This window comes from Lygodium microphyllum, chromosome 6, assembly GCF_053477565.2.
Source record: "Lygodium microphyllum isolate KBCC chromosome 6, Lygodium_microphyllum_v1.1.10, whole genome shotgun sequence".
NCBI classification, from domain to species: Eukaryota; Viridiplantae; Streptophyta; class Polypodiopsida; order Schizaeales; family Lygodiaceae; genus Lygodium; species Lygodium microphyllum.
In genome coordinates this window covers 140,935,766-140,959,995 of record NC_141140.1, presented here as the reverse complement: position 1 = coordinate 140,959,995, position 24,230 = coordinate 140,935,766, and the positions used below count along the sequence as shown (strand labels likewise).

Below are 24,230 nucleotides of genomic sequence, written 5' to 3'. Positions count from 1 at the left end.
ATGAACTCCCACATATTATGTAAATCGCTTGAGTTATGCATAGCATGTAAGTCTTCTGAATCGTGAAATCTATGCTAATGATAAGTATCATGGTAGACTTAAAAAGGTCATAGCTAATCAATTGCACGATCATTGTGTGATCTCTACACGTCTAAAACAAAAACTAGACAAAAGGATGCAAATGTGACATACATTTTTTGCCTTGAAGAAACTTTAAAGGAAATGTGGGCTTACAAGGAGGCTGTCAAATAGCTAATTGAACAGCAAAATAATAGGAAGAGTATGGCTCATTGGATGGTCAAATTTGGCTCTTACTGTAGCATACCAACATATACTCATGTTATTGATCAATCAGAATCAGAGTCAGCATAGGTTGTGGATCTCAGTCTTCTTGGTGCATCTGCAGGGTCGTCCTCTTCATCCTCTGAAGCTTTTTTCTTCAAAATGATTCCTGTTAGCAAAAAAGGACAAGGCTAAGATGAAACAATGTGGCATACTGTTTTGAGCTTTGCAGCTTCTTTCTCTCACATAATCTCAAAACCTTTGTTCTTTTAATCCTCCTGACTCACTGGTGGCTATTGCAGGTCCTGATCATCCCTAACACTCATGCACTCCCTCCCATATTTCATTCCAATGTCTATTCAAATAAAAGGACAGCCCCATGATTATACTTTTTGGGTCATTGTAGCCTCCAACTACCAGACAAATTGTGTTCCTTGCTGACTACCCTGCGCATTGCACCTCTGATCCTATTTCAAATCAATTGTGCCACGGTTTGCAAATGTGATCCTTGTGGCCTGTTCAACAACCACCCATTAATGCAGAGAAAGCTTTGATACTCCGTGGGGATCCACTAATCCTCATTAAGAAACTTAAAGGTGATTTTTAATTCACTCATTAGTTCACACCCTTCATATCTAGGCATGTTCTGTTTTGTTTGGAACACATCTAAACAAGAATAAAACTTCGTATATACAGGGATGTTATAGTTCCTGATTATCCTGCACACATGCACTCCCCTTCCATTCAAATCTGTCTAATAAAAGGACAGCTCCAGGATTATACTGTTTGGATCGTTCTAGCCTCCAAGTAGCAGACAAATTACATATTTTGTGCTGGCTACACCCTATAGAGCACCTCTGGACCTACTGCCAATCAATTGCGCCACGTATTTGCTCATTGGCTCTATTGTGAATCCTTGTGCCCTTTCAACAGCCATTACGACACAAAGAGATTTGATACTCCCGAAGAATCCACTGATCATTATTAACTCAGAGGTAATTTTTATTTCACTCATTCAGTCGCATGCCTTCATATTATAGGCATGCTGTATTTTTTATGGAACATCAAATGGATTAAAGTCTATAATGTGAATGTGAACACAACTAGACAAAACTCATAAGGTCCCTCACTCGAACCATGTAGCGCTCCAAGCACAACATTGCCATGACTATTAAAACCCCCCTCTCAGGTCCTAGATGTGGTCCTAACAAAACATTGCCATGACTATTAAAACCCCGTCTCAGGTCCTGGGTGTGGTCTAAACTCCTAAAGAGAACAAATAGAAGAAATTGTGAAGGCGATGGAATGGCGCCTTTGTCAAGATGTCCTGCACATTGTCCATTGTAAGGCAATACAGAAACTCTAATTGCCAATCCAAGATCCTCTCTTAAACATGAAGGTATAACACCTCTACATGCTTCATGTGAGTATGAAACACAAGATTCCTGGCTATGGGCAAGCTATGGGCACATAAAATAAGTATTTACTGTAAGTAATTGGTTAGAAATGCCATTACCTATCAAGTAGTTTTCCATCATGGAGTCTCTTAAAATTAATGTCATTCTTGAAATGCTCATCGCGCTTGAATACTTCAAAAGGAGTCAGAACATACCAAAATATCACTTTTAATAGCAACCATGTGTCAACGATATCAAAAGCTATAACCTTTTAATGCACAACACAGTGCATGGCTGGAACAGGAGATGGGATGAGGTATCCAAGGCTTCCCACCCCCCCAAAAAGTGCCATGCAGACAGGTGAAATGCGCAAGAGTAAAGACGGGGATACAGGAAACGTGGGATCGAGGACGCGCAAACCAAGTGGCCCAAATAGGCCCAAAAACACATACGAATTCGTACGGATACGTACCGTATGCACAATAAGGTACATCGCACGAAGGCAACTATGGGATCCTCTGATCTTGTCTACTAATTCAAGTGCCTCTTGCTATCAAAACTGACCAGTACCCCTCCACACCAATTTGCCCTTGGTTTGCTTGGAGATTGACCTTCACCTTGCTCCTTGAAAGACAAATTCAGCCTCAAATCTGATATTGGTCAACTGGCCTCTTGAATCTCCCTGAAATTCCTCAATTTCAATTACTGGAATTTAAGCCTTAGGATCTCAAGCACACATCCCAAGGTGGCTATCAAACCCTAATTTCTGTTGTAAATTAGAGTTTACAGCAGAGATTGACTGAAATCTATTTCTCTCATGGCTCAAACTACTAGAAAATGCTAAGATAACTTGAGAGATGGTTGAGGGATAAGAGAGAATACTGTAGAGAGAAATTTCGAAGTTTCACCACGAGAAACTCTAAAAAACTGTTGCTGCCCTGCTCAAACATCCATGGAAGTTGTCACCTATAGCTTACGACCACCAAAAAGACTACTACCCCTCTCTTGTTTGCTATCACTTGCACTAGAAGAACCTTGGGCTGCTATCACCTACTCCAACAAGGATCCAAATAGCTATCACATGCTGTAGAACTCATCCTTGGTGGCTGCAAATCACATCAGCAGAGTCTCTCCTTGCTCTCTATCAGCCATCTTCTCTCTCACAATGGCTGAAATAGTCTCCACCAACCCCTAAAAACGTTTTTCCCACTTGCATGGGCAAGTTTTGCCAAGTGGCAACCTTCTAATTCCATTTTTCAGAATTATTCAACTTATTAAATTTTTCAAAATTATTGACCCTTAGATTGGCATTAATTACTTAACTAATTAATTAATAGTCTTTAATGTTACCACTAATATTAGTGGCCAATAAATTGGTCTAGGCCCAAATCCGACATTGAGTAGCACCTAATACCTGTGAAACATAACTTATTAAACTTTTACCTTTAACATCCGGTGATTTCCTGGAGTCCCATGCTCAAAAATTTACTCTTAACCCTTGTTACACCTCACATGTGCAACATTTACTTAACCATGTGATTAAAAATTAATCCACATGTTAAGTGAGATTTCAAAATACATGTCCTGAAGAAACTAGCTCCCATCCTGTTTATTTGATCCTAGATACAAGGCAAAGATTTGTGTGGATATAAAAAAGTTTTTTGTTATGCTTTGGAAGTAACTTGTTTCTTCTCTTTGTATGCATTAGAGAAAATATACTCAAGCTCCTCTCACATAGAGATACATATGTTCCCTGAGAAAGCACCTTAATAGCTAGTTGCTGCAAATGAGGTGTGCAAGCCCCAAATGTTTCCTGCCACTTTACCCCTTGGTGCATCCTTGCCACATCCTTTGCAACAAGGCATGCATATCCACTTGTCTCATTCTTATACATGTCCAACTCATCACATAAAACAACTTGCTTTGCAACATCATGAAGAGTGTATCTCTCAATCACATTCATCCGACTTTCATGTCCTTCAGTGCCCTAGTTATCTACGTCCGACAAACGGGTCAACTAATCTATCTTGTCTAGTACGACACATCCGATCACATCCGATGGCATCCAATGGAAACTGTCCGACTGTTTCAAAGTGTCTGGTTGTGACTATTTGGGGTCACTTTTGGGATAAATTGTATGTGTTGTTTGGGCTTCCTCTCCACAATACACTTGTACATATCCCCCTCCCTCTCCCCCCCCCCCCCTTCTCTCTTTTTTTTTCGCAATCCCCCTCTCTCTCTCTCTCTCTCTCTCTCTCTCTCTCTCTCTCTCTCTCTCGCCCCCCATTCTAGCAATATACTCTCTCCCTCTCTTTTCCTCTCTAATTTCAAATTCAAATTTCAAGCTCTCTAATCCCACTCCCTCAAGCTCTCCTTCATCATATCTCCACTCTGCCTCCACTTTCAAGCTCTACATCAGCCATCCTCTCTATCCTCAAGCTCTTAATGTGTAAACTCCTGGTATAAAGTCTCTAAATGTATAAAGTGTATTATTTTGAGTCCCAACATTAGGTATAGGCATTAATATTATGTGTACAATTTTTTTCATCGAACATAGGTCCATGATTTATTAGTCTGATTAGTACCGTACTAGTGTCGACGGTACTAATCGGACACCATCGGACGTGACAACCCTACCCTTCACTATCACCACCTGGATTCTTTACTCTTTATATTGAATATAAAGCATGAGCAGCTGCATTTAAAGGGAAATGCAACATATCCCATCTATCAATACACAAGTCCTTAACCTCTAGTAATTTACTAGAATCCACACCCTCAACGCCCTCTATCTTCTCAATCGTACAATTTGTCAGCTCATAAACAAGCCCCATTTTTGCACCTTCCATATCTACAAGGCAAAGGATCTTTAGAAGAGGTGCACATATCTTTGAAATAGTCTTTGCATCTTGCCAAAAGGTAACCCCCAAAATGACACTAGCCACTTCCATGGCTTTATTAGTACAATGCACTCTCTTCTTGGTCCAATCTTCACTCACAACTATGCGTTGCAAGCCATCATAGCACCTTTCATCTAGCAAGTTTGTTAGCATAATAAAAATATAAGCAAAGTGTGTTTGAGCGGTTTCACAAGCTCCTTTTTTGGTGAATTTACAATACAAGGCTAAAACTGTATACCTACGAGTTGTAAATGTGATAACCTTTATAGCATTAGCCAATACTGGAACAACCCAAGACAATTGACCAATATCTTGAAACAAAAGATCCAAGCAATGACAAGTGTACCTAGTGATGTTAGGTCATTGTGAGTTTGTAACTATTAATTATCTAGCTCGCATGCAGTTTGTTGCATTATCCATACACATGTCACACCTGCACCACATTTTGGAAGCATGTGATAAGATAGGGGCTTATAGCTTGGCTTAACTTTCCCAATTACTTAGACCATGTCCAAAAAGTATAGACTCATCACTTTTCAATGAGGAATGTCCTCAACATAAAAGAATTTGTGAATGGCAACTTCAGTATTATGCCTTGCTTGCATATTCCAAGACTTCTCTAAAGGTCTCTCTGATGTGCCCAATTTTTGCCTCTTTGAACTTGGTGGTTGAATGCTACATGAAGTGGAAGCACTTGCACATGTAGCTCCAACCTTAGGGGCATTTGCATGGTCACCTACAATGCTTGCCTCACCATGAGAACCTCTCCTAGGTTAGCCACAAACTCATCAATAGCTGCATAAAGATCTACAAATCCTACTTCCACATGCAATCAATGGTATATCTCCTTCACATGTGCAGGTGACTGCAAGCATTTATCCACACCATGACCTTCTAGCCCAAGAAAACAAGCTCTTATGTGAGATAGGCCTCCATCCCAAGTGTGATGACACCGCTTGCACCTGCATGTGAATTTACCCCTTCCACATTGCTTCACAATTGTTACTAGTTCCCATTCCACTTAATTCTTTCTTCCCATTTGTAATGGCTTGAAGCAAAAGAATGGGGATGAAGCTTCATCACATCAAGACATTACAAATTTACAACTAATTTAGATTGCTGAAATGTCAAGTTCAGCTGTAAAATCAGGAATTTCAAAGATTTTAAAGCCAAAACTAAAGGGGGAAAGAGTGTTTCTCAAGAATTGAGAGTTTAGTGGCCGTTAATGTCAAACATTTCTGAAAATTTCAGAAATTTCAGACTTCTAATCAGAGATTTCAGATATCCTTAAGCTAATCCTAAAGGAAAAAGGGTGTTTCTCAACAATTTGAGAGTTAAATGGCTGTTAATGTCTGAAATTTCTAAAATTTTCAGAAATTTCAGACTTCAGTCCAAGAAATTTGCAACAGTAATCAGCCACTCTGACTTGAGGAGAGTCAAGACATGAGAGAGAGAGAGAGAGAGAGAGAGAGAGGCAGTCCGAAATTTCAGACAGACAAAAACAGCACATGTAAAAGAGGAGAGAGAGGGGAAAAACAGTAAGAAAAAACTTACCCTTCAACTTAGTGGTAGATAATATCAGGGCTGAAAGCTGAATTGATGTGTTGAGCAGGTTTTCCACATTTTGGGGTAGGGAGAAGCAACACCATGGGCAACAATCAAGTGGTTTTATGCTTTTTGGCAAGTGACAACCTTTTTGGCAAAATTATGATGTTACCTGTCTTTTCCGGACCTTTTTTTCTCAAAAGTATAAGTATGAAACAAGATTTAATATTCCTGCTTTCATACGTTTTTCAGACGTCTACATGGCCAATCAGATGTGTCTAATAGTTACTTTTTGGCCTAGGGCATTTAATTGGCCAATAAGTGTTTAATTGGCCAATAAGTGTCAGTGGTGACACTAGGAACTAGGAATTAATTAATTAATCAATGCTAGTTCAAGGGTTAATTAATGCACAGGACCACTTGGGAATTAATTGTGGATGGGCACATTAGATTTTTTGGCTCTCTCTCTCATTCCCCAACCATTTTCCAAAGTTTCTGAGTAAATCTTAGCCATGACAGCCATTGGAGGTATTGATTTCAAGAGTTTGGTACTGAAAACCCTAATTTGCAGCAAGAATTAGGGTTTAGCAGCCATCTCAAGTCCCATGCCAACATTGAAGGCTTAGTACTTGAAATTAACAATTGGAATTCGAGGAGTTGCTGAAGATTTCAAGAAGCTAGCCATTCCAATTGGATTTGGGTTCATTTTGACTAACCAAGGATCAATGGGAGACAAAATCCATGACAGGATCAAGGGGCAAATCAAATTAAAGACTTGGTCATTTTTAATAGCAAGTAGTATTGGAAATAGAAGGAGATTGGAGCCAAAATCCCAATGTACTTCATCCAATATTAAAAAAGAAATACCGTAAGAGGCACCACTTTTGGGACCAATTGGATGTCTATTGTCTAGGAGTAATTGGTAGCATTTATGTTTTTAGTTTATGTGAATTTATATTTGCTGTAATTAGTACTTAATCAGGCTATTCAATTCACTTTATGGCGAAATAATAGATCCTAAGACCAAACAACAAAATGACTCATGATGCTAAGTGGTAAGCCCAAGACACATGATAGTAGAATCAAAATACGTATAGCTATTAACATCATCTAATCAAAAACCGATGAGGATATGCCAAGCCACGACATGCATCTATGTGCATTTATCTCATTTCGGTCTTTCTTAATGGTCGACTCTATATCCACCATATTCGTAGCATTGCATGTAGCAATCTCCAAGGTAGTCTCCCTTGCTTGCTTAGCTTCGCTAGCTTGCTTTCCGTACATCTTTTTTGTCTCTCCACATACCCACCATACTTACTTCACACACCACGAGCCTATTTCTTCGTCATCGAGATCTAGTAGTGATAGGGATAGCTTGCTTATTTTGTGAAAGCCTTTGGATCTAGCTACTAGTCTCCTGTCCATGTTATTTAATGACTGCCACCTCTCCTTTTTAAAACAAATAAACAACCACTCAAAAAAATTTTATTGTGGTTCCATCCGCCTTTGCAAGTCTTGGTAGGCCATTGGGCAACCAACGTGCACCCTTTGTCTGATGCCCTAACCTCTCAGGGGTGACCACTTGGACTCCCTACGTAAGAGAACCATTGCTCTGTAATCTTGGTAGGTCACTAGGCAGCCATCGTGCCCCCTTTGTCTAATGCCCTGGCTGGTTTGGGATAGGATACCTTGGGGTAAAACCACATACAACCAAAAGACTCCAAACTTTGGGTTGGCCTTCCTTTTTAGCTCGATTTTTGGGCTTGAAAGGGGGTGTTGAGCTAACATAAGCATTGCATACTGAATTAGCCACTTAAATAGTCCCAATAATGCTTAATTAATGAAAATCATAAAATGGTGTGTGGTTCAAGAGAGTTTTAAAATATGAGGTCCCGAAACTTTCTATAAATAAATAGGCTGCCCTCCATTTAGTCCAATCTCGTTTTTGCAAATTTCAGGCCCTCTAGCTTCGCTACCCACACCCCATTTGCGAAGGACATCTTAATCGAAGTTGCCCATTGCTGTCCACATCCATCATGCGCCTATTTCCAACCTCCATCGCATAGTCTATATCGGTTTCTACTACGTTTGCTGATCAATCACATCGTCTACAACTGGTGACCTACTGAACTACTACATTTATGGTCTACAGCTACCGTTCAAACTGCCACATCATCATACTTGCATTTTTACTACTTGCCACATCATCATACTTGCATTTTTGCTACCATGAGCCTACCACATCATCATCATCTTGCTACCTTTGTAGTTTTCTATCTCCTCTACTTGTCCACGGATACTAATGTGGCAACACACATCACTACATTTAGTGTTGTCCGACATCTGGAGGCTGCCTTGCTGTGTTTCGAGATCCGTCAAGAATATGACACTCTCTCCCGCTTAGCACCTCTGCCTCGATCCTCGAGACATGACAATTCGGGGTACAAATTTCATTCATCACAATTTGTTTGCTACATGAGCATTGTATATTCAGTATTCAACATCTATATGTGCGCTTTATTTGCTGAACTTTTATTAAGTGCTTGCAAATTAATAGTTAATTGCTTCCCTTTGCAATTGTGAAGACCAGTTTCATCATCTAACACAAAGTTTGCAAAAAGGCCAATTTCATCATCTAATTTCGAGTCTACAAAGAAGCTAAATCCAAAGGCTTCCCAAGTCTCCTCAATCTAACGAGACCACTCATCCATGAAAGTGTTGAAACAAGTACCCCCCATCTTCTTACTAGTGTGAAGGATGGAGCGTAGGAGTCTACATCTGCCTTTCCCCGTCATTACCATAAAGTTTATCTTTCTTCATATTCATGAAGTGGACAATTATCCTAACTTTCTCATCTTCTAAGAAGCCTTGGTTGGTGGATTGTAGCATACAACGTTTCAGCATTATTGGCTCTAGGTTCTCTATGACTAAGAGGGCTCTGTCACTATGCATGACATCTCACCTGTGCCTATTTATGGGTACCAAAAACCATTCTTCTGGAGGGCCAACCACCAAGATTCAAGCTATATAGTGGAAGTCCATGTCCTAGATTTGGGCTTTCATCTCCTATGTGTATCTACCGTTACTTGTCTTGGGACTCATGTTGTCTTTACCAAGTAGGAGGTTAGGGTGAAGGATAGTACCTCACGATGCACTCTCTAGACATGTCATTGAACTCCATAACAACTCTATTCCCTTGCTCCTCTATTACCTTCTACGCAAGGCTCTCCTCAACATGCCATAGTCATCTATCTTTTCCATTTAGGCTACCATCCATCCCTCTACTATCTCCTTTGGTGGTTTCCTTGGACCTCCATCCCTTCAAAGGGGATTCTGGCATCAATGATAAGTCTTGTGGCCCCATTGGTTCCTCTATTAGTGTTAGAGGGGGATCCTTCTCCATCCCATCCAAAGAAGTCCTTTTCTTCTATTTTCTCCATTCAAGGTTATCCACCCCCCTAAGCCCTAGGGCTTGTCTGTGTAGTAGATCCTTTTTCTTCCTCTGAGCCACCATTTGCCTTTCACATTCTTGCTTACAAAGCCCATCCCTTGTCCTTCGGCCCCTTATTCCTTCTCATTGCAAGAAAATGATTTGGTGCTTTTGATAGTTCCTCACGATCATCATTTGGTCAAGCCACCAATCCGGCCCATCAATTCCCGACTACATATCTTTGTGTGAACCTATAGAGGCTCTCCATTTCCATTGGCATCTTCTAGCCACCCATTTCTTTGAGCTTCTCTCTAGAACAAAAGTCGCACTTCTTGGCTGATTTCTTATTTCATAGACAACATAGATACCAACCGGTCTTCCATTAGTTCCTCTACTACCCTCAAATCCACTGCAATCCCTTGGAGCACTCAGCAACCTCTCCATGCTTTGCCTTCTTCAATGCCAAGGTACCGAGAAAATAAGTGTTTACTTCTTCACCTTAGGTGGCTAGCTGGATTCAAAGATTGTTTGCAACATTTGAGTTTCCTCTGCTATGACCTACTCTCCTCTAATGTTCCCTCATCTTTATTTTCTCGTCTTTAGCCATGCCCACAATGTGAGAGGGGATGTTAACAAGCATGGCTCCTGGTTATGAGCCTCAGTTTGAGTAGAACAAGGACATTTGGAGCTCTAACTCTGGTAAGTCATTTCCATCCATGGTCAGCAGTGCCTAGTCCCGGCATGTGAGGTAGTGGCAGCCCTTAAAGCGCCCAGCTATGGTCATTTGAGCCACCCAAGTCTAACCATCTCCTGCACCCATGTTCCAGCCCAGTCATTTTTCAGCTTCAGTCAACCATCTATGGGTAGCTGCCACATGGCTACTTATGTAAAAATTACACAGCGCAATGAACAGAATCTAAGAAAGAGATAGAGAGTACACAACAGATAAGAGGAGGATAAAAATTTTATTTAGCTCCAAACAATTGATACAAAGATGGCTCTATCCACCCATGCGTTTCCACTATGAAGCTTAGATGGCGATCTAGACAAAAGATAGGTGAAGAGATTAAGGCTAGCTTGAACAACTCGACTAGGTGAAAGATAGATAATGGATGGCTGTGAAGGGGTCTAGCTTTCAGCCATGCAATGTGCCTCAAGTTGCTACCAACTTAACTACTCCATCTAACCCAAAGATTAGACCCACAACGGTCACCTTTTTGCCATCCAGTCACATAAACCTCATTTGACATACAAGTCAGGACTCAACCAATATCCAGGCTCACATATGGCTTCTCCTCATAATGGGGACCTTACAACTTTGAGCATCATGGATCATTGGTGGCACCTTATGAGGGTGGGGCTTCTCATAATGGGGGCTTTACAACTTTGAGCATCATGAATCATTGGTGGCACCTTACGAGGGTGGGGCATTGAGCATATCTAACAGCTTATGGGCAACAATCAGCCTATTCTCAATTGTTTCGGTCCCCGACACATTTCGGGTCAGGCCTGCCTCATGCCATCATGCCCATTTAGGCTTCCCCAGTCTCAGCTGGTCACAATCATCATCCATCTTCTTCCCAACAAGTCTTCGCTTTCTCTCTTCTCCTCGTGTCAATTTTCTCCCTCTCTATTGTTCCTGACCAAAGCCCTCACTTGCACGGTTGTGTTTCTGCTTCTGCATGCACACTCACATAAACCACCATCTTTGTGGCTGAGGTCTTACTGAGGTGGACTCAAAACTCCTTCATTGGATGAAGATGGGAGTACTTCTGCCAACAATAATCTGCTGTAAGATTGCTCCTCTTGCAATCAGGGCACTGTTTGGAAGGTCCATCCCCTCTTTCCCTCCCTTCTTTCTTCTCTTTGGGAAATCTTTGGCATGACAGAAGAGTCCAAGTTGCAAAGAGTTGCAACTGCACAAGGGAAGATCTTCCTATGGAGCTATCATACAGCAAGCATCTTGGGGCCTATAAATATTTCATTTATTCACTGATCGAGGAGATAAAAGAGTGTGATCACTCCCTTTCTTTGAAACTTTCATCAACATTGGCTGGTGGGTACAGTGCCAACATGCTCAGAGATAGAGATCGAGACCTTCTTGGGAACACAACTTGAAGGAGTTCTGCATTGACATGAGCTTTTTCGAGAGACTTCTGTAATAGACTATGGAGCACTATCCTCGCAGGTTTTCACATTTCATATGGTACCATAATGCTAGCCATAGATAGGTCAATTTAAGGACCAGCTAGAACTTTGTATGTAGTTGCCAGGCAGCCCAGTGACCTGAAGTAGATTATTCAAAGACAGCCATAGCCCTGAGCTGCATCACTCAGGGGTCAGTCTGTTGGCTCATCCTAGCTCACCAGCAATATGAATTCAGTAGATGTACTCTTTCAAGCAAGACCATACGTGGAAAATAATTACACACTTAACAGCAAGCCTGCTCAATTATGAAAACAAAACCAACTTTCTTTCTTCAGATAACTTTTTTTACCTTTTCGCAGAAGCAACCGTTCTAAAGTGCTGGTAGGGAAGTCATCCACACCTCCTAAGTCTTGAAAACCAACCAATCTGTCAAATGCAACTCCATCCCTGAACAACATACGGAGTCCGTTTTCAATAAGACATCCTTTATGTCATCTAACCACCTTAAAATGAATTTTAACCAACAGGCTTTATAACTGTTATACCTGAACAGTACAACACAGGGTAAGGTCTTGATAGCCAGCTTGGTTACAAAGAACGGAGCATTCTGCATTAGCAAAATGATGAGAATTCATTAGAGACTCATTTACAAAATTTTATTGCAACAGGAAGTCTCGCAGATGTACTGAAGTTGATGTCAATTGAACGAAGTTCAAGATAATTAGCTGATATAAAACATCATGTGTACAACTCATGTATGGGTTCAATATGATGATTAACAAACAAGATAAAGCATTCTCAGAATATTATTGTATGTCACAAACAAAATTACTAGTGCTGAGTTTTATCTATAAACCAGGACATTCAGATGAAATGCCAATTATAATAAGCTTGAATGAGATGAGACTGATTGTGTGAAAAAAGACTTGTAACACAAAACACAACTTCATAAGTTTATGTTTATGCGAACTATGTACTTTTCAACCATGTTTTACTGCATCTTCAGGTTTTAACCTGCTAGAATACATATGCCTGCTCAGTGGATCCAAGATCTGGTTCAATATTGTAAATGTGTCTAAGAGCCTTCATGGCCTTGGTTTTAACTTTACAATAGGAACGCATTGGGACAAGGTTTACATTGATAGAAAATGCACAATTTTGTGGAGATATGCTAGGGTTTGCAAAAGAAAACACAGATTGTATGACCACGACTGAAACACAATTATAAAATCAAGGATCCCCTCCCTGAAATTTAGGGACTGCCCAATATAGGTATCATGTGAAAGCTCTTTACGAATACATTACAAAAACAATATTAGAATCCTCATACGAGTTTTCTATGCAAAAATATGTGCATTTTAAATCAGTCTATGTATGCACATCGTATAAACTTTTCATAATCATCCCATCTTGCTCATTGTAATTGTCTATTCTAGCGAATCTTGCCCACACTTCAAGGCATTAATCCTTTTTGTGTGCAAGTTTGATCTTGCTATGCTTGGGTTCTAGTCACCAGCCCCCAATTAGGTCGTACAAGTGGAAGTGTGTGGTATCTTTCTTCCATGCCAAGAACCGAGCAAGAGTGGACCGATCAACTTGCTCCACAAAGTTCCAACATGGTGGGAGAAACATCTGAGTACATGGAAGAAAAGATAGGCAAGCTGACCTTTGAGGAATATAAACCGATCATAGCCTAAGAGCAAGATCCGGAGTATGTTCCATTCTTTCAAACTCTTTCGTCCTCTCCGGTGCAAGGTACTTTTGATTCGTCTTTTGTGCCTTCTTCTTTTACCTCTTTTGTTTTGCAATATACTGGTAAAGATCATGTGGAAGAAAGAGTCCATTCTGTTGACACATATCGCGGGGATTATAAGAAAAAGCCAAGTAACTCTTCTTCCATCCTTCCTTCTTTTCCGTCTACTTCACATAATCAGAATGAATTTGGTGTTCCTTTCACTTCATTATATGGTGTATCATCATCTTCACAGCTTTATTTTCAGTCTTTAAATGATAAAAATAAATAAAAAGAATTTGCACCTCATACACCTCACTTTCAAAACCCACCCATCCCACCACATTCTTCCACTGCTTCAACACTTTTATTTATACCATTTACATTTCTATTTCAGACACCTCATGTCGCATCGCACATCACTTCGGGGGGTTATGGAAACACGGGCAACCTCATCCTTCCCTCACTCGGGTGGTGTTCCACCTACCTCATACACACTTTCGAGATCATTGCAGCCTGGGTATCCCACTCAGTCTCTCCCGAGTGTGGATCAGTTGCCTCCACAGTTTGCCTCCATTTCACTGCCTAAAGGACCTTTTGGTCATAATGCTGTGTCCCAGCCTTACTTTGGACAAGGCTACTGTGTCCCAGTGCCTCCACCTACACCGGCACCTTATGGAAACATTCGTGTTCCAGTGCCTCCGCATCAATCGGCACTCATTGGACACTCACAGCCTACTACTGCCTACCCACCTCTTCCCCCTTCTTACTCTTATCAGACACTCTCACCTCCACCATCATCTTACTCCACCCACCCGACACCTCATGATTCTAGCTCATCTTCTGCCAAGAATGCATTTAATGACAAGACTCGTTTTAACGGGTCAAACTTTACTACTTGGTCGAATTTAATGAGACATATCCTTGATTCACAGAACCTATGGAATCTAGTGCAAGGGTTGAAATCCCAACCCGATCCCGCATTTGTTCCATACGAGGCCATCCGCTCATGGAAGGCTAGGAATGCCTCCGCTATTATCGAGCTGATGCAAGGCTTATTGCCAGAGTTTCATTCTCAGTTTCAGCATTTTGACTTAGCGTCAAAGCGATGGGCGCACTTGATTGACCGCTATGTGGCTCGAGATAAGACCCGTCGTATTAATCTTGGCCATGAGCTTCAGCTTTTCAAAATCACTGACCAAGATGACTTGAAAGTCAAGTTGGCTGAGTATCGGCGTCTCCTCGTCGCTGAATTCTCCACTACAGGGACTCCCAAGTCCTCTGACGATCAGGTCACATTGTTCCTAAATAAACTCCCCAAGAAATACTTCAATTTTGTGGAAGGAATAGTTTCAAAGCCTACCATGCCTACATTCTATGAATTTAAGTGTCAGTTGTTGCATTACGCACGGTTGTTTGATCAGTTTCATATTAATTCCTCTTCAGAGGGGGCTCTTCTTACTCATTCTCACAAAGGGCAACAAGGAAAGGGCAAACCAAACCAAACCTCCACTCAAAATCAAAATCAAACTTAAAAGCTAAATCAATCTGGGGATTCTCAAGGAAACTCCCAGTCACAACTCAAACCTGGGTGGCAGAATACATGGCAGAATGTATTGTCAACATTGTCAAAAGGCTGGCCATTTTGACGAGGAGTGTCGATCAAAGGCACGAGGCACAACACCAAAACCTAAGTCTCAGACCCCCGCCTCTCAGTTGGGCAACCCCCAACAGGGGAGACAGGGTGATGGCAAGGGGCAGTTTAAAAGTCAGACTCACACTGCCACCGCACAGTCATCTCAATCGACAACGTTCTCAACTCCAGAGGGCTTGTCTGACTGGTCTACAAAGGCCCATATCTTCTCCATAGAGACATCAGATGCAAGTCTCGTCCACATCTGTGAGTTGCCTTCTGACGAGGTTACTGCAGAGGCCCACACATCACAGCCAAGCACTTCAGCTCTAGTTTGGATTGTGGACAGTGGAGCTACACATCACATGACTCCTATAGAGGACATTTTCCGTATCTGAGCCCTTGCAGCCGGGCGGGTCCGTGTAGGAAACAACTCCTTGGTCAAGATTTAGGCTCAAGGTTGCGTCAGTTTTGCCACTGACAAGGGTCTGAATCGGGCTTCACTAGACAATGTATATCATGTCCCTCAACTTGGACTGAACTTGTTATCTGTTCAACAGCTTTGCCTGTTGGGGCGAGCAGTTTTCTTTACAGCGACCACAGTCGAGGCCTTGACTCTCTGACTGGTTTAGTGATTGCTCGCAGTGAGGCACAACCTAATGGCCTATACCACATGACACTTTCTGACCGAGCCGACCGCCGAAGGCTCCGTGTTCCATAGCTTCCAGGCCTTAGCCACATCGTAGGAGTCTACACACAATGAGCGTCTTTGGCGTTTTTGCTTAGGGCATCTTGGTTATGACTCACTTTATGAGTTGTCATGCCATGAGTTGGTTGAGGGCCTTCCACGCCTGAAGCTAGCTCGAGATGTCTGTAAAGCCTGACAGCTCGGAAAGCAACACAGTACCCCCCCTCGGCAGTCTACACATAGAGCTGAGGAGCCTCTTAGATTGATTCACGTTGATCTTTGTGGGCCGACATCCACTGCTGCTTTGAACGGCGTGCTGTACTTTTTGATAGTGGATGATCATTCTCGATACATGTGGTGGGTGCTTCTGGTTCATAACCAAACTAGTCGTCGTGTTGGGTGCATGAGGAGTAATAGCAGTGGTGAGTTTATCTCCCACGAGTTTTCCGAGTTTCTACAGAAACATGGCATTTCTCGCCAGCTCACCTCTACCAACTCCCCCTCTACCAACTTCGATGTATATCCTCAAACAATGCCCGACTGCAGCTCTTCCTCAGAAGACCCCGTATGAGGCATTTTTTGGCTCTCGGCCTGTTATTTCTCACTTTAAAGTCTTCGGGTGTCGTGCGTACACACACACACCTGATGACAAGATAGGTAAGCTTATCACTTCGGATCAGACATCGGTCAGTGGCCACGCCTCTTGATCCTATAGTCCTTCGATACACACACCTATCGTTCTGTTGTAGGAAAACTTCTTTGGTTCATTCACACTAGGCCAGATTTAGCTTACTCAGTTAGCATACTCAGTCAGTATTTCACAGCACCTAGGATGTCACATTGGATTGCATGGCTTCATGTGTTGCATTATGTGCAGTGTACTTTTTCTTATGGCTTGACATATGGTTCTGGTTTATATTTGCAGGGGTACACTCATTTTGATTGGACAGGAGATCCTGACACCCGGCGTTCCCACAGCGGCCACCTCTTTACCTTAGGCACGGCTCCCATTTCTTGGTCCAACCGTAAGCAAGAGACGGTAGTGGCTTCCACAGCTGAGGCTGAGTACCGCGCTCTCTTCGATGACACCACCGAGGCCATCTATCTGAGGAGTTTACTGGCGGCGCTTCATTTTCCATGTGACTCTCCCACAGTTGTCTACTGCGACCCGAGTGCTATTGCCCTTGGGGGCAATCCGATCATTGCACCACGGACAAGGCATGTGGGAGTCCACTTCCACTTTTCCAGAGAGCAGTTTGAGCTAGGCACTATTTGCCTAGAGTTTGTGCCTTCATCAGATAATTTTGCGGATATCTTGACCAAAGCGATCAACCAATCGGTTCTTCAATACCTACTACCCAGGATCGGCTTGGATACACCCTCCCCTACTTCTTTAGCTTGATGAGGAGATAGTGCTTCCCTCTTGCCTTCCCTTCCAGTTTGAGAGGGGGCGGCTCCTACTCTTGATCGTGATAGTGATGATGCTTACAATTTTTTTAGACATTACATTCACTTATTCTTTTGTATTGTATTATGGGCATTTGTAACTTCATCCGCACTATCAGGATGACTTGATTATAAAATGGCACTTGGACAAGTGAACACTTCCCCTGCGAGGGCACTATCCCAATGGCACCGTTGCATAGCATATTGCATGAGCATGACATCTTGCATCTCCCTTTGCATTACCCTATGCATTGACATTCTGTTCATGTCAACATGCATCTGTGTGCATTTATCCCTTTTCGATCTTTTGAAGTAGTCGACTCTAGGATCCACCATATTCGTAGCATAACACATGGCAGTTCTCCTAAAGGCAGTTTCCCTATCCTTGCTTGCTTGCTTGCTTGCTTGTCTTGCTAAGCCCACTATTTTTTTTGTCTCTCACATATTCAACACATGATTGGCACATACACTCACTTTTATCATCCTTAGGCACTTATCCTCGTCAGTGCGAGGGATTGGCTTGCTAGTTTTGTGAATAACTTGGGTTTAAAACTCTCTTTATCTTTTTCTATCTGTTACTTAATCGACCGCTGCCCCTATATTACTTATGTATTTTTAAAACACTTTTCAACAAAAAAAAAAAGACAAAACAAACAAGTCCATTGTTGATTCCATCCGCCTTTGTAGGCCTTGGTAGGCCCTTGGGCAACCGACGAGCACCCTTGGTCCGATGCCCTAACCTCTCTAGGGTGATCACTTGGGCTCCCTTGGTAAGATATCCATCGCCTTTGTAGTCTTGATAGGCCACTGGGCAACCGACGTACACCTTTTGTCCGATGCCCTGGCTGCTTTGGAGTGGGACACCTTGGGGTAAATCAAAATTTAGGCTGGCCTACTTTTCTCGCCCTATTTTGGGCTTGAGAGAGGGTGTTATGCTAAGAAATGCACTCAGCCACTTAAACAGCCCCAAAACATGCTTATTTTAGGATTATTTTAGCCAAAACCCTAAAACGGGGAGCAGATCAAGAAAGTTAAGTGGGAGAGGATCTAGAACCCTAATTTTCTATAAATTGGCAACTAGCCCTCCACTTTTACAATCTCGTTTTTGCAAGTTTCAGATGTTACCAACTTGCTGCCCATACCCCGGTCACGAAGGAAATCTCAGCCCTTGCTGTCCATCACTGTTCCCTACAATCTAGCACCTATTTTCAGCCTCCACACGCTGATTGCTGTTGTTTCTGCCTGGCGACTGATTGCTGTTCATCTGCACTGCTGTCGTACAGCCTGATACACCAGCAAACTGCTGCATTTGCAGGCTCCAACTGCCACCCTGACAGTTTTCTCTCTCTTGTCTGCAGTCGCTGCAGTCTTTCTCTCTCCTGCAAGCTGTCTTGCTTACGTTTTCAGTCTTTTTCTCTCCTGCAGGTTCCGTTTTTAGTCTTTCTCTCTTGTAGTCTGTCCTGCCTACGTTTTCAGTCTCTCTCTCTCCTGCAAGCTCCGTTTTTAGTATTTCTCTCTCCTGCAGGCTGTCCTGTCTGCATATTTAGTCTTTCTCTCTCCTGCAGGCTCCGTTTATAGTCTTTCTCTCCTCACTGCTGTCTGCATCAAATCCAGCTTCTCACTGCTGCATTTGCTGGTGTTCAACATCTAGAGGCTGCCTTGCTGCGATTCGGGATCCGTTCGGAGTACGACACACTCTCTAGCTCATTACCCCTACCCTGATCCTAGAGATACAGGAGTTCGATATTCAGTATTCATTCACTGCATAGTGTGTTTGCTGCATGAGCATCGTATTATTAGTAGTCATATCATTTCATTTATTCACTGTGTTCATTGTCTTTAAGTTACTCTAACCCTAACCCTAACTGTGTTCCTTTTATCAGTCTGTGCCTTGTCGTACGGTTTCTATTTATGTTTCTGTGTTAGGGTATTTTTCTTTACATAAACCACCCTAACGCTAAAGAGCCTTGAGTGCATTCACACACCAAGCCCCTTTTAGGTTAGTGCTACTAGTGTCCATCCTAGATGTCCAAGGATGTAACACTAATGGGCGAGCCCATTTGGCTTAGTGGTGAAGAGGTTAGTGCTACTAGTGCCCATCCTAGATGTCCAAGGATGTAACACTGATGGGCGAGCCCATTTGGCTTAGTGGTGAAGAGGTGAGTATAATGTCCATCTCATTACATTTCTTCTAGGTGTATATGGCTTGTGCCATGTCACTCATGTAGGTTAAATATCTATACGGGTGTTACATTAATGGTTCAGCGTTTTGCTGCCAAGGTGAAATGTTTCAGCCAAGAAATGTATTTTACATTTTCGATCTAGGTGAACCATGTTTCACAACCACCCTACATCTGGTTTTGAGGATGGATTGTGGCAACCTCTACTGATAGAATTTTCATGCCTTCAAAACATCTTTTGTGCACTTTATCTTTTCAAGATAAGCAAGAATTAGATGATACATGTTATCTTAAGACCAAGCACTTCTATCTAAACCATAATCTTTGCTTCTGGAATATGGAAAATGGGCATCTTAGGACTTGTGTATTGGCCAAACTGAGTTTGACAATAGTCAAAAATGATTAAGTTCAACACTCAGCAGCAAAGAACAGACTTAGTCACTTATCCAAGTTTTTGCATTGTTATAGTCACACAAATGAAATTGTTTTGAGGTTGGGAGAGTAAGACACAATTCTGGCCTTGGTCCAAAATTGTGAATGGAAACCAAGAACTTATGTCAGCTTTTAGGTTTATGTATGATATATTTGGGGTACAAGTTACCACTTTAGTCTTTACATAAACAGATGCTTGAATTGCCCACCGTAATACATTACACTCACTATTTAGGAGCTACCAGCTGCTAACAAGAATCAAGGGTTATTGCAACCTCCATGCATTACCTATCATATGGTTGGCTGCAATATGAGAAACGGACTGCAGACAAAGACAGTGGAAGGAGATGAAGCAAAGGTGGAGGGAGAAGAAGCAAGCTCAAAGCATGAAGGAAGCTTTGTAAGATGCAATGATGAGAAACAGATTGGAAACATATGCTTCCAGACTAGAAGTTGAAGGATGCAGATGTAAGCTGATGAACTTATGAAACACGTGTATATCAGGCAGATCAGCAGATCTCCAGCGGCCCCTCTCATCATCTCCCTGTCCCCAAAAAACCAAAAAAAAGGTCTAAAGACTGAAAACTTAAACTCAAAATTTTTAAAAAAGCGGTCCAGAAATATGTTTCCCAAGAATTGAAATGTTTTGGAAACATCATTTCTGTTTCAGCCCGTGAAAGGCTACTTGTGCAATGTGCAGCTTCATTCATGATAAGATTTTTGAATGATAGCCACCAGAAACCCTAATCCTGCACAGGCAAGCAATGTCTGTGCAATCTCCATATCTCAAGAACAGCAAAAGGACAAAAAGGTCAAGCATGTCACTTATGAATGCACATGTGTAAATGAACATGCCATTCAGATTCCCCCCTTCTGCATATTAATTGTCCCAATTAATCTTTCATCGGGTCACCGTACTTTTAGCATTAAGAAATTCACCAAATACAACAAAATGAAAGTAATCCACCAGTCAAATTTTACAGGCTTATGAGAAGGAAGATTGCGTAATGTCCCATGGTTTTAGGGATGGGATGAAAATGATGACTCTCAAAACAAAAAGTAGCCGCATGGCAGCAGATGTTCCTATCTTGGGCTTAGTTTAAGGCATAAACATTCACTTGCCACAGTGTGCCAAGTTTTGGACCATAACCATTTAGGACGAAATTTAGTTTTGAGACAGTCACATTTGTGTCTAGCTGCCCAAAATTCAGATACAAACAAAAGCTGAAGTGTTTCTATGCAAAAGTTGACATCACATAGAATTTATACATCATCTGTTGTACATGTTTTTCACATTGATCCTAGATGCATGGTCAAGAGGGTAGCTTATAGAGGTCAACTCATCAACCCTTTGTTGACTAATGATGACCTTCAGTCTAACTAGTAAATAAAACAGGCCAGAATTGACTGCTTTCTTTGACACTCCTTTGCGTAGACTGTACACCCAAAAATTGCCAGCCCTGCACAGTACCTTGAACAAAGATTGCAGGAATAAAACCTCACTCGCATTCAGAAATTCTTTTATTCAGCCATTTTGCTTGACTTGCAAAGAGAAATTTCACATCACCACCAAACACATGACAGATTACTCTATATAACAGGAACCATGAGAAGCTGTGGAAAAAAGACCCGAGACATCATTGCATAAGTATCACCAATCATGTGGCAGATTACTCTACATAAACAAGAGCTGTGAGAAGCTGGGGAAAAAAGACATAAGACATCATTGCATAAGTACACACCTCTGCATCCAACTTGATGAACTTTGTCTCAAAATACTTTGGAGCCAAAACTTTTAGATGCTTGTCGATAATTCTGTTGGAAAAAGAAAATACAAGGGTGCAACTGAATGAACTTCTTGTACAATAACACAATCGGCCGCTGTTGGGAAGAAATCAGAGACCTGACACTCGTAGTTCCAACCTACTTGCAACGCACAAACTCCCGATGGTAAAAGTGGCACAGCACCTTGTCACTGCCTGTGACTTCCCCCAGAAACTCCCCTTCACTCACCTGAAAAACAAAAGCACCAATAGACCGCATGCCAAAGAAAGACATTCACAATGTATTCATCAACTGGCAGTGACCAGGAACTGTGCCAAAAACATGATGCCAGAAAATACACCTCTCGATATTCCCCATGTCCTTTCCTTTCCAAATTCTGCCGTTTTTCAGTTTCTTTCTGGATTTGAGCATCCAAACCACCAGCCAACAATGTCATCATATAAAGCTCAGTTGTCACAATTTTACAGGCAGAGATGTTCAGATACAGTTATATCACTGGTATGGTTATATTACTATAAGCTATTCAAAACTCAAACAATGCCATCATATAAAGCTCAGTTGTCACAATTTTACATGCAGAGATGTTCAGATACAGTTATATCACTGGTATAGTTATATTACTATAAGCTATTCAAAACTCAAACACATACGTTTAAAGCATACCTTTAATGCTGCAATCCTGTCTGTATGCAGGCGCTCCAGCTCTGGATCCTGCAGTTATCTTTGGTCATGACATGCTTCACGACTTGTTTAATAAAACTGACAGCAACATAACATTCACAAAAGATTAAAACAATTGTCTTGCACAACACAGCCCAGCTTCAAAATCAGTGTGCACATTAGCAATCATCAACTTACATTAAGCAATTCATCAATGTCAACTTCTTCATGTGCTGATGAGGATGCATGTGCCCTCTCTTGAGAAAGCATTTCCTGAAGCATAAATAATATTCTCTCATCAGCATTGCTTTGCAAACACAATCCACATTATCCTAATGCCATCATAGAGACACATGAGAGTCACATGTACTTCAAAGTTTATGGTTCAATGAGCAAGGATGTTGCAGTGATTATACACCATTCTCATACTTTTCACAATGGTTTCAGCAGAAGGAAAATTTTCATTCCACAATTATGCATTCATCCAGGCTGTTATAAGCTTTGAAAGTGAGTCATCGGTACCAACTTAGATGAGGCAGAATTCATGAAGCTTACACTAGGCTTTAGCACCCGTAATGTTTTGAAGCACAGCAACACAACCTCTTGAAACAGTTGAAACACCACGTTTACCAATGGAAGATCTTCTAATCTTAGATGTTTTTACATTTTCGAGGTAAGGATGTTTTCTTTACCAGATATGCAGGTTTTGACCCAATTTACCCTACTGCAACCCAATATGGAGGCTTTTGTACATTCCATTCTGATTAATTGTCACAATGGAGAAAGCTCAGCAAAAGCTTTCAAGAATTGGGAAACGCAGCTGTGGCTGCTACCGGATGCAGTTGAGTGAGCTCAAAGCCTATTTTCATATCTAGTGTCTTACTGTATTGTGTTCTAAGACTATGCCGAATTTCCTCATCGTAGCTAAGAGTTTACTCAAACAACGACATGCTTGTGGTTTTGATGTGGAAAGAAAATGCAGGTGAGAAAAATAGCGGGAACTAGCCTTCTGATAGTCGCGGGCAGCTGCTGCCATGGCAGTACCGAAGGCAAGGTCGGACATGGTGGATCGAAATCCATCGGGATCCATGACTGCAAAGGCACTGCAAGATGCTGTGGGAGACCCGGTTCTTGTTAGTTTTGATCGAGAAGCCTTCCGGTTTGAGTTGGGAGAAGGGGCGGGCTCCTTGAAGGATAACAAACCATCAAAAACTACCTTCTTAATGTACCTCGATGGAACTTCTTTTTGTCCGTTTTTTTAAACGACTGCTTGATTAGGTGGTTTATGTATCCTTCATTAGGTGAATTTTCTAGCTCACTACCATGCTTCGCACAATGTGAATCATTGCGAAGCTAGCGCCGCGCGCAAAAACTTTTTCTCAAAATAATTACTTTTAAAACATGTTTCCTGATGGAACATAGACATTCATAAGAGAATATTGTTAAGGTTCATAGCTTCCAAGTTGGAGTGGGTGCCATTAACTCTTCTAAGCATCCAAGTTGGAGTGGGTACCATTAGCCTTTTACGCACAAAAAACCCTAATAACAGAGTGCTCTCTCTCTCTCTCTCTCTCTCTCTCTCTCTCTCTCTCTCTCTCTCTCTCTCTCTCTCTCTCTCTCTCTCTCTCTCTCTCTCTCTCAGACATTGAAGTTGGCATGATGCATAGTTTCTCCTTACACATGGCATAGCCCATATCACACATCATATGAATTTGAAAGCCTTGAGAGCGACATCGAGAGCCTATGATTGTGGTGTAAAGGTAAAAAGAAGCCTAGTGCATGTATACAACATCAAATTGGAAAACTGGAGCCATAAAATCTACCTACACATTTGCCCCCAATAAACTATGCCAATTACTTTAGCATGTCAACCTACAATTTTCGCCATAAGATAGGTCAATAAAAAATTATGATAAGAGAAAAAACAGTTTGTAGCTAGTTCTTATGGCACAATCAAGGAAAACTTTGC

At 41.7% G+C, this 24,230-nt stretch overlaps 1 protein-coding gene across 2 annotated transcripts; it reads right to left on the bottom strand.

The window, feature by feature from the left end:
* Positions 1-23,488, bottom strand: LOC148035210 (thioredoxin domain-containing protein PLP3A-like). Of its 2 annotated transcripts, XM_087680628.1 has the most exons (9): positions 23,268-23,485; positions 22,460-22,534; positions 22,265-22,312; positions 21,942-21,998; positions 21,744-21,829; positions 21,559-21,631; positions 12,251-12,312; positions 12,055-12,152; positions 24-451 (listed from the first exon to the last, which is right to left on the bottom strand). In XM_087680628.1, exons 1-9 carry the CDS (start codon positions 23,349-23,351, stop codon positions 348-350), a joined length of 687 nt encoding a protein of 228 aa, XP_087536754.1. In that variant the 5' UTR covers positions 23,352-23,485; the 3' UTR covers positions 24-347. The 2 variants fall into 2 exon arrangements, with proteins under 2 accessions (XP_087536755.1, XP_087536754.1); XM_087680629.1 differs by lacking the exon at positions 22,460-22,534 and having other exon boundaries at positions 1-451; positions 23,268-23,488.
* Between the last annotated feature and the right edge of the window lie 742 nt (positions 23,489-24,230).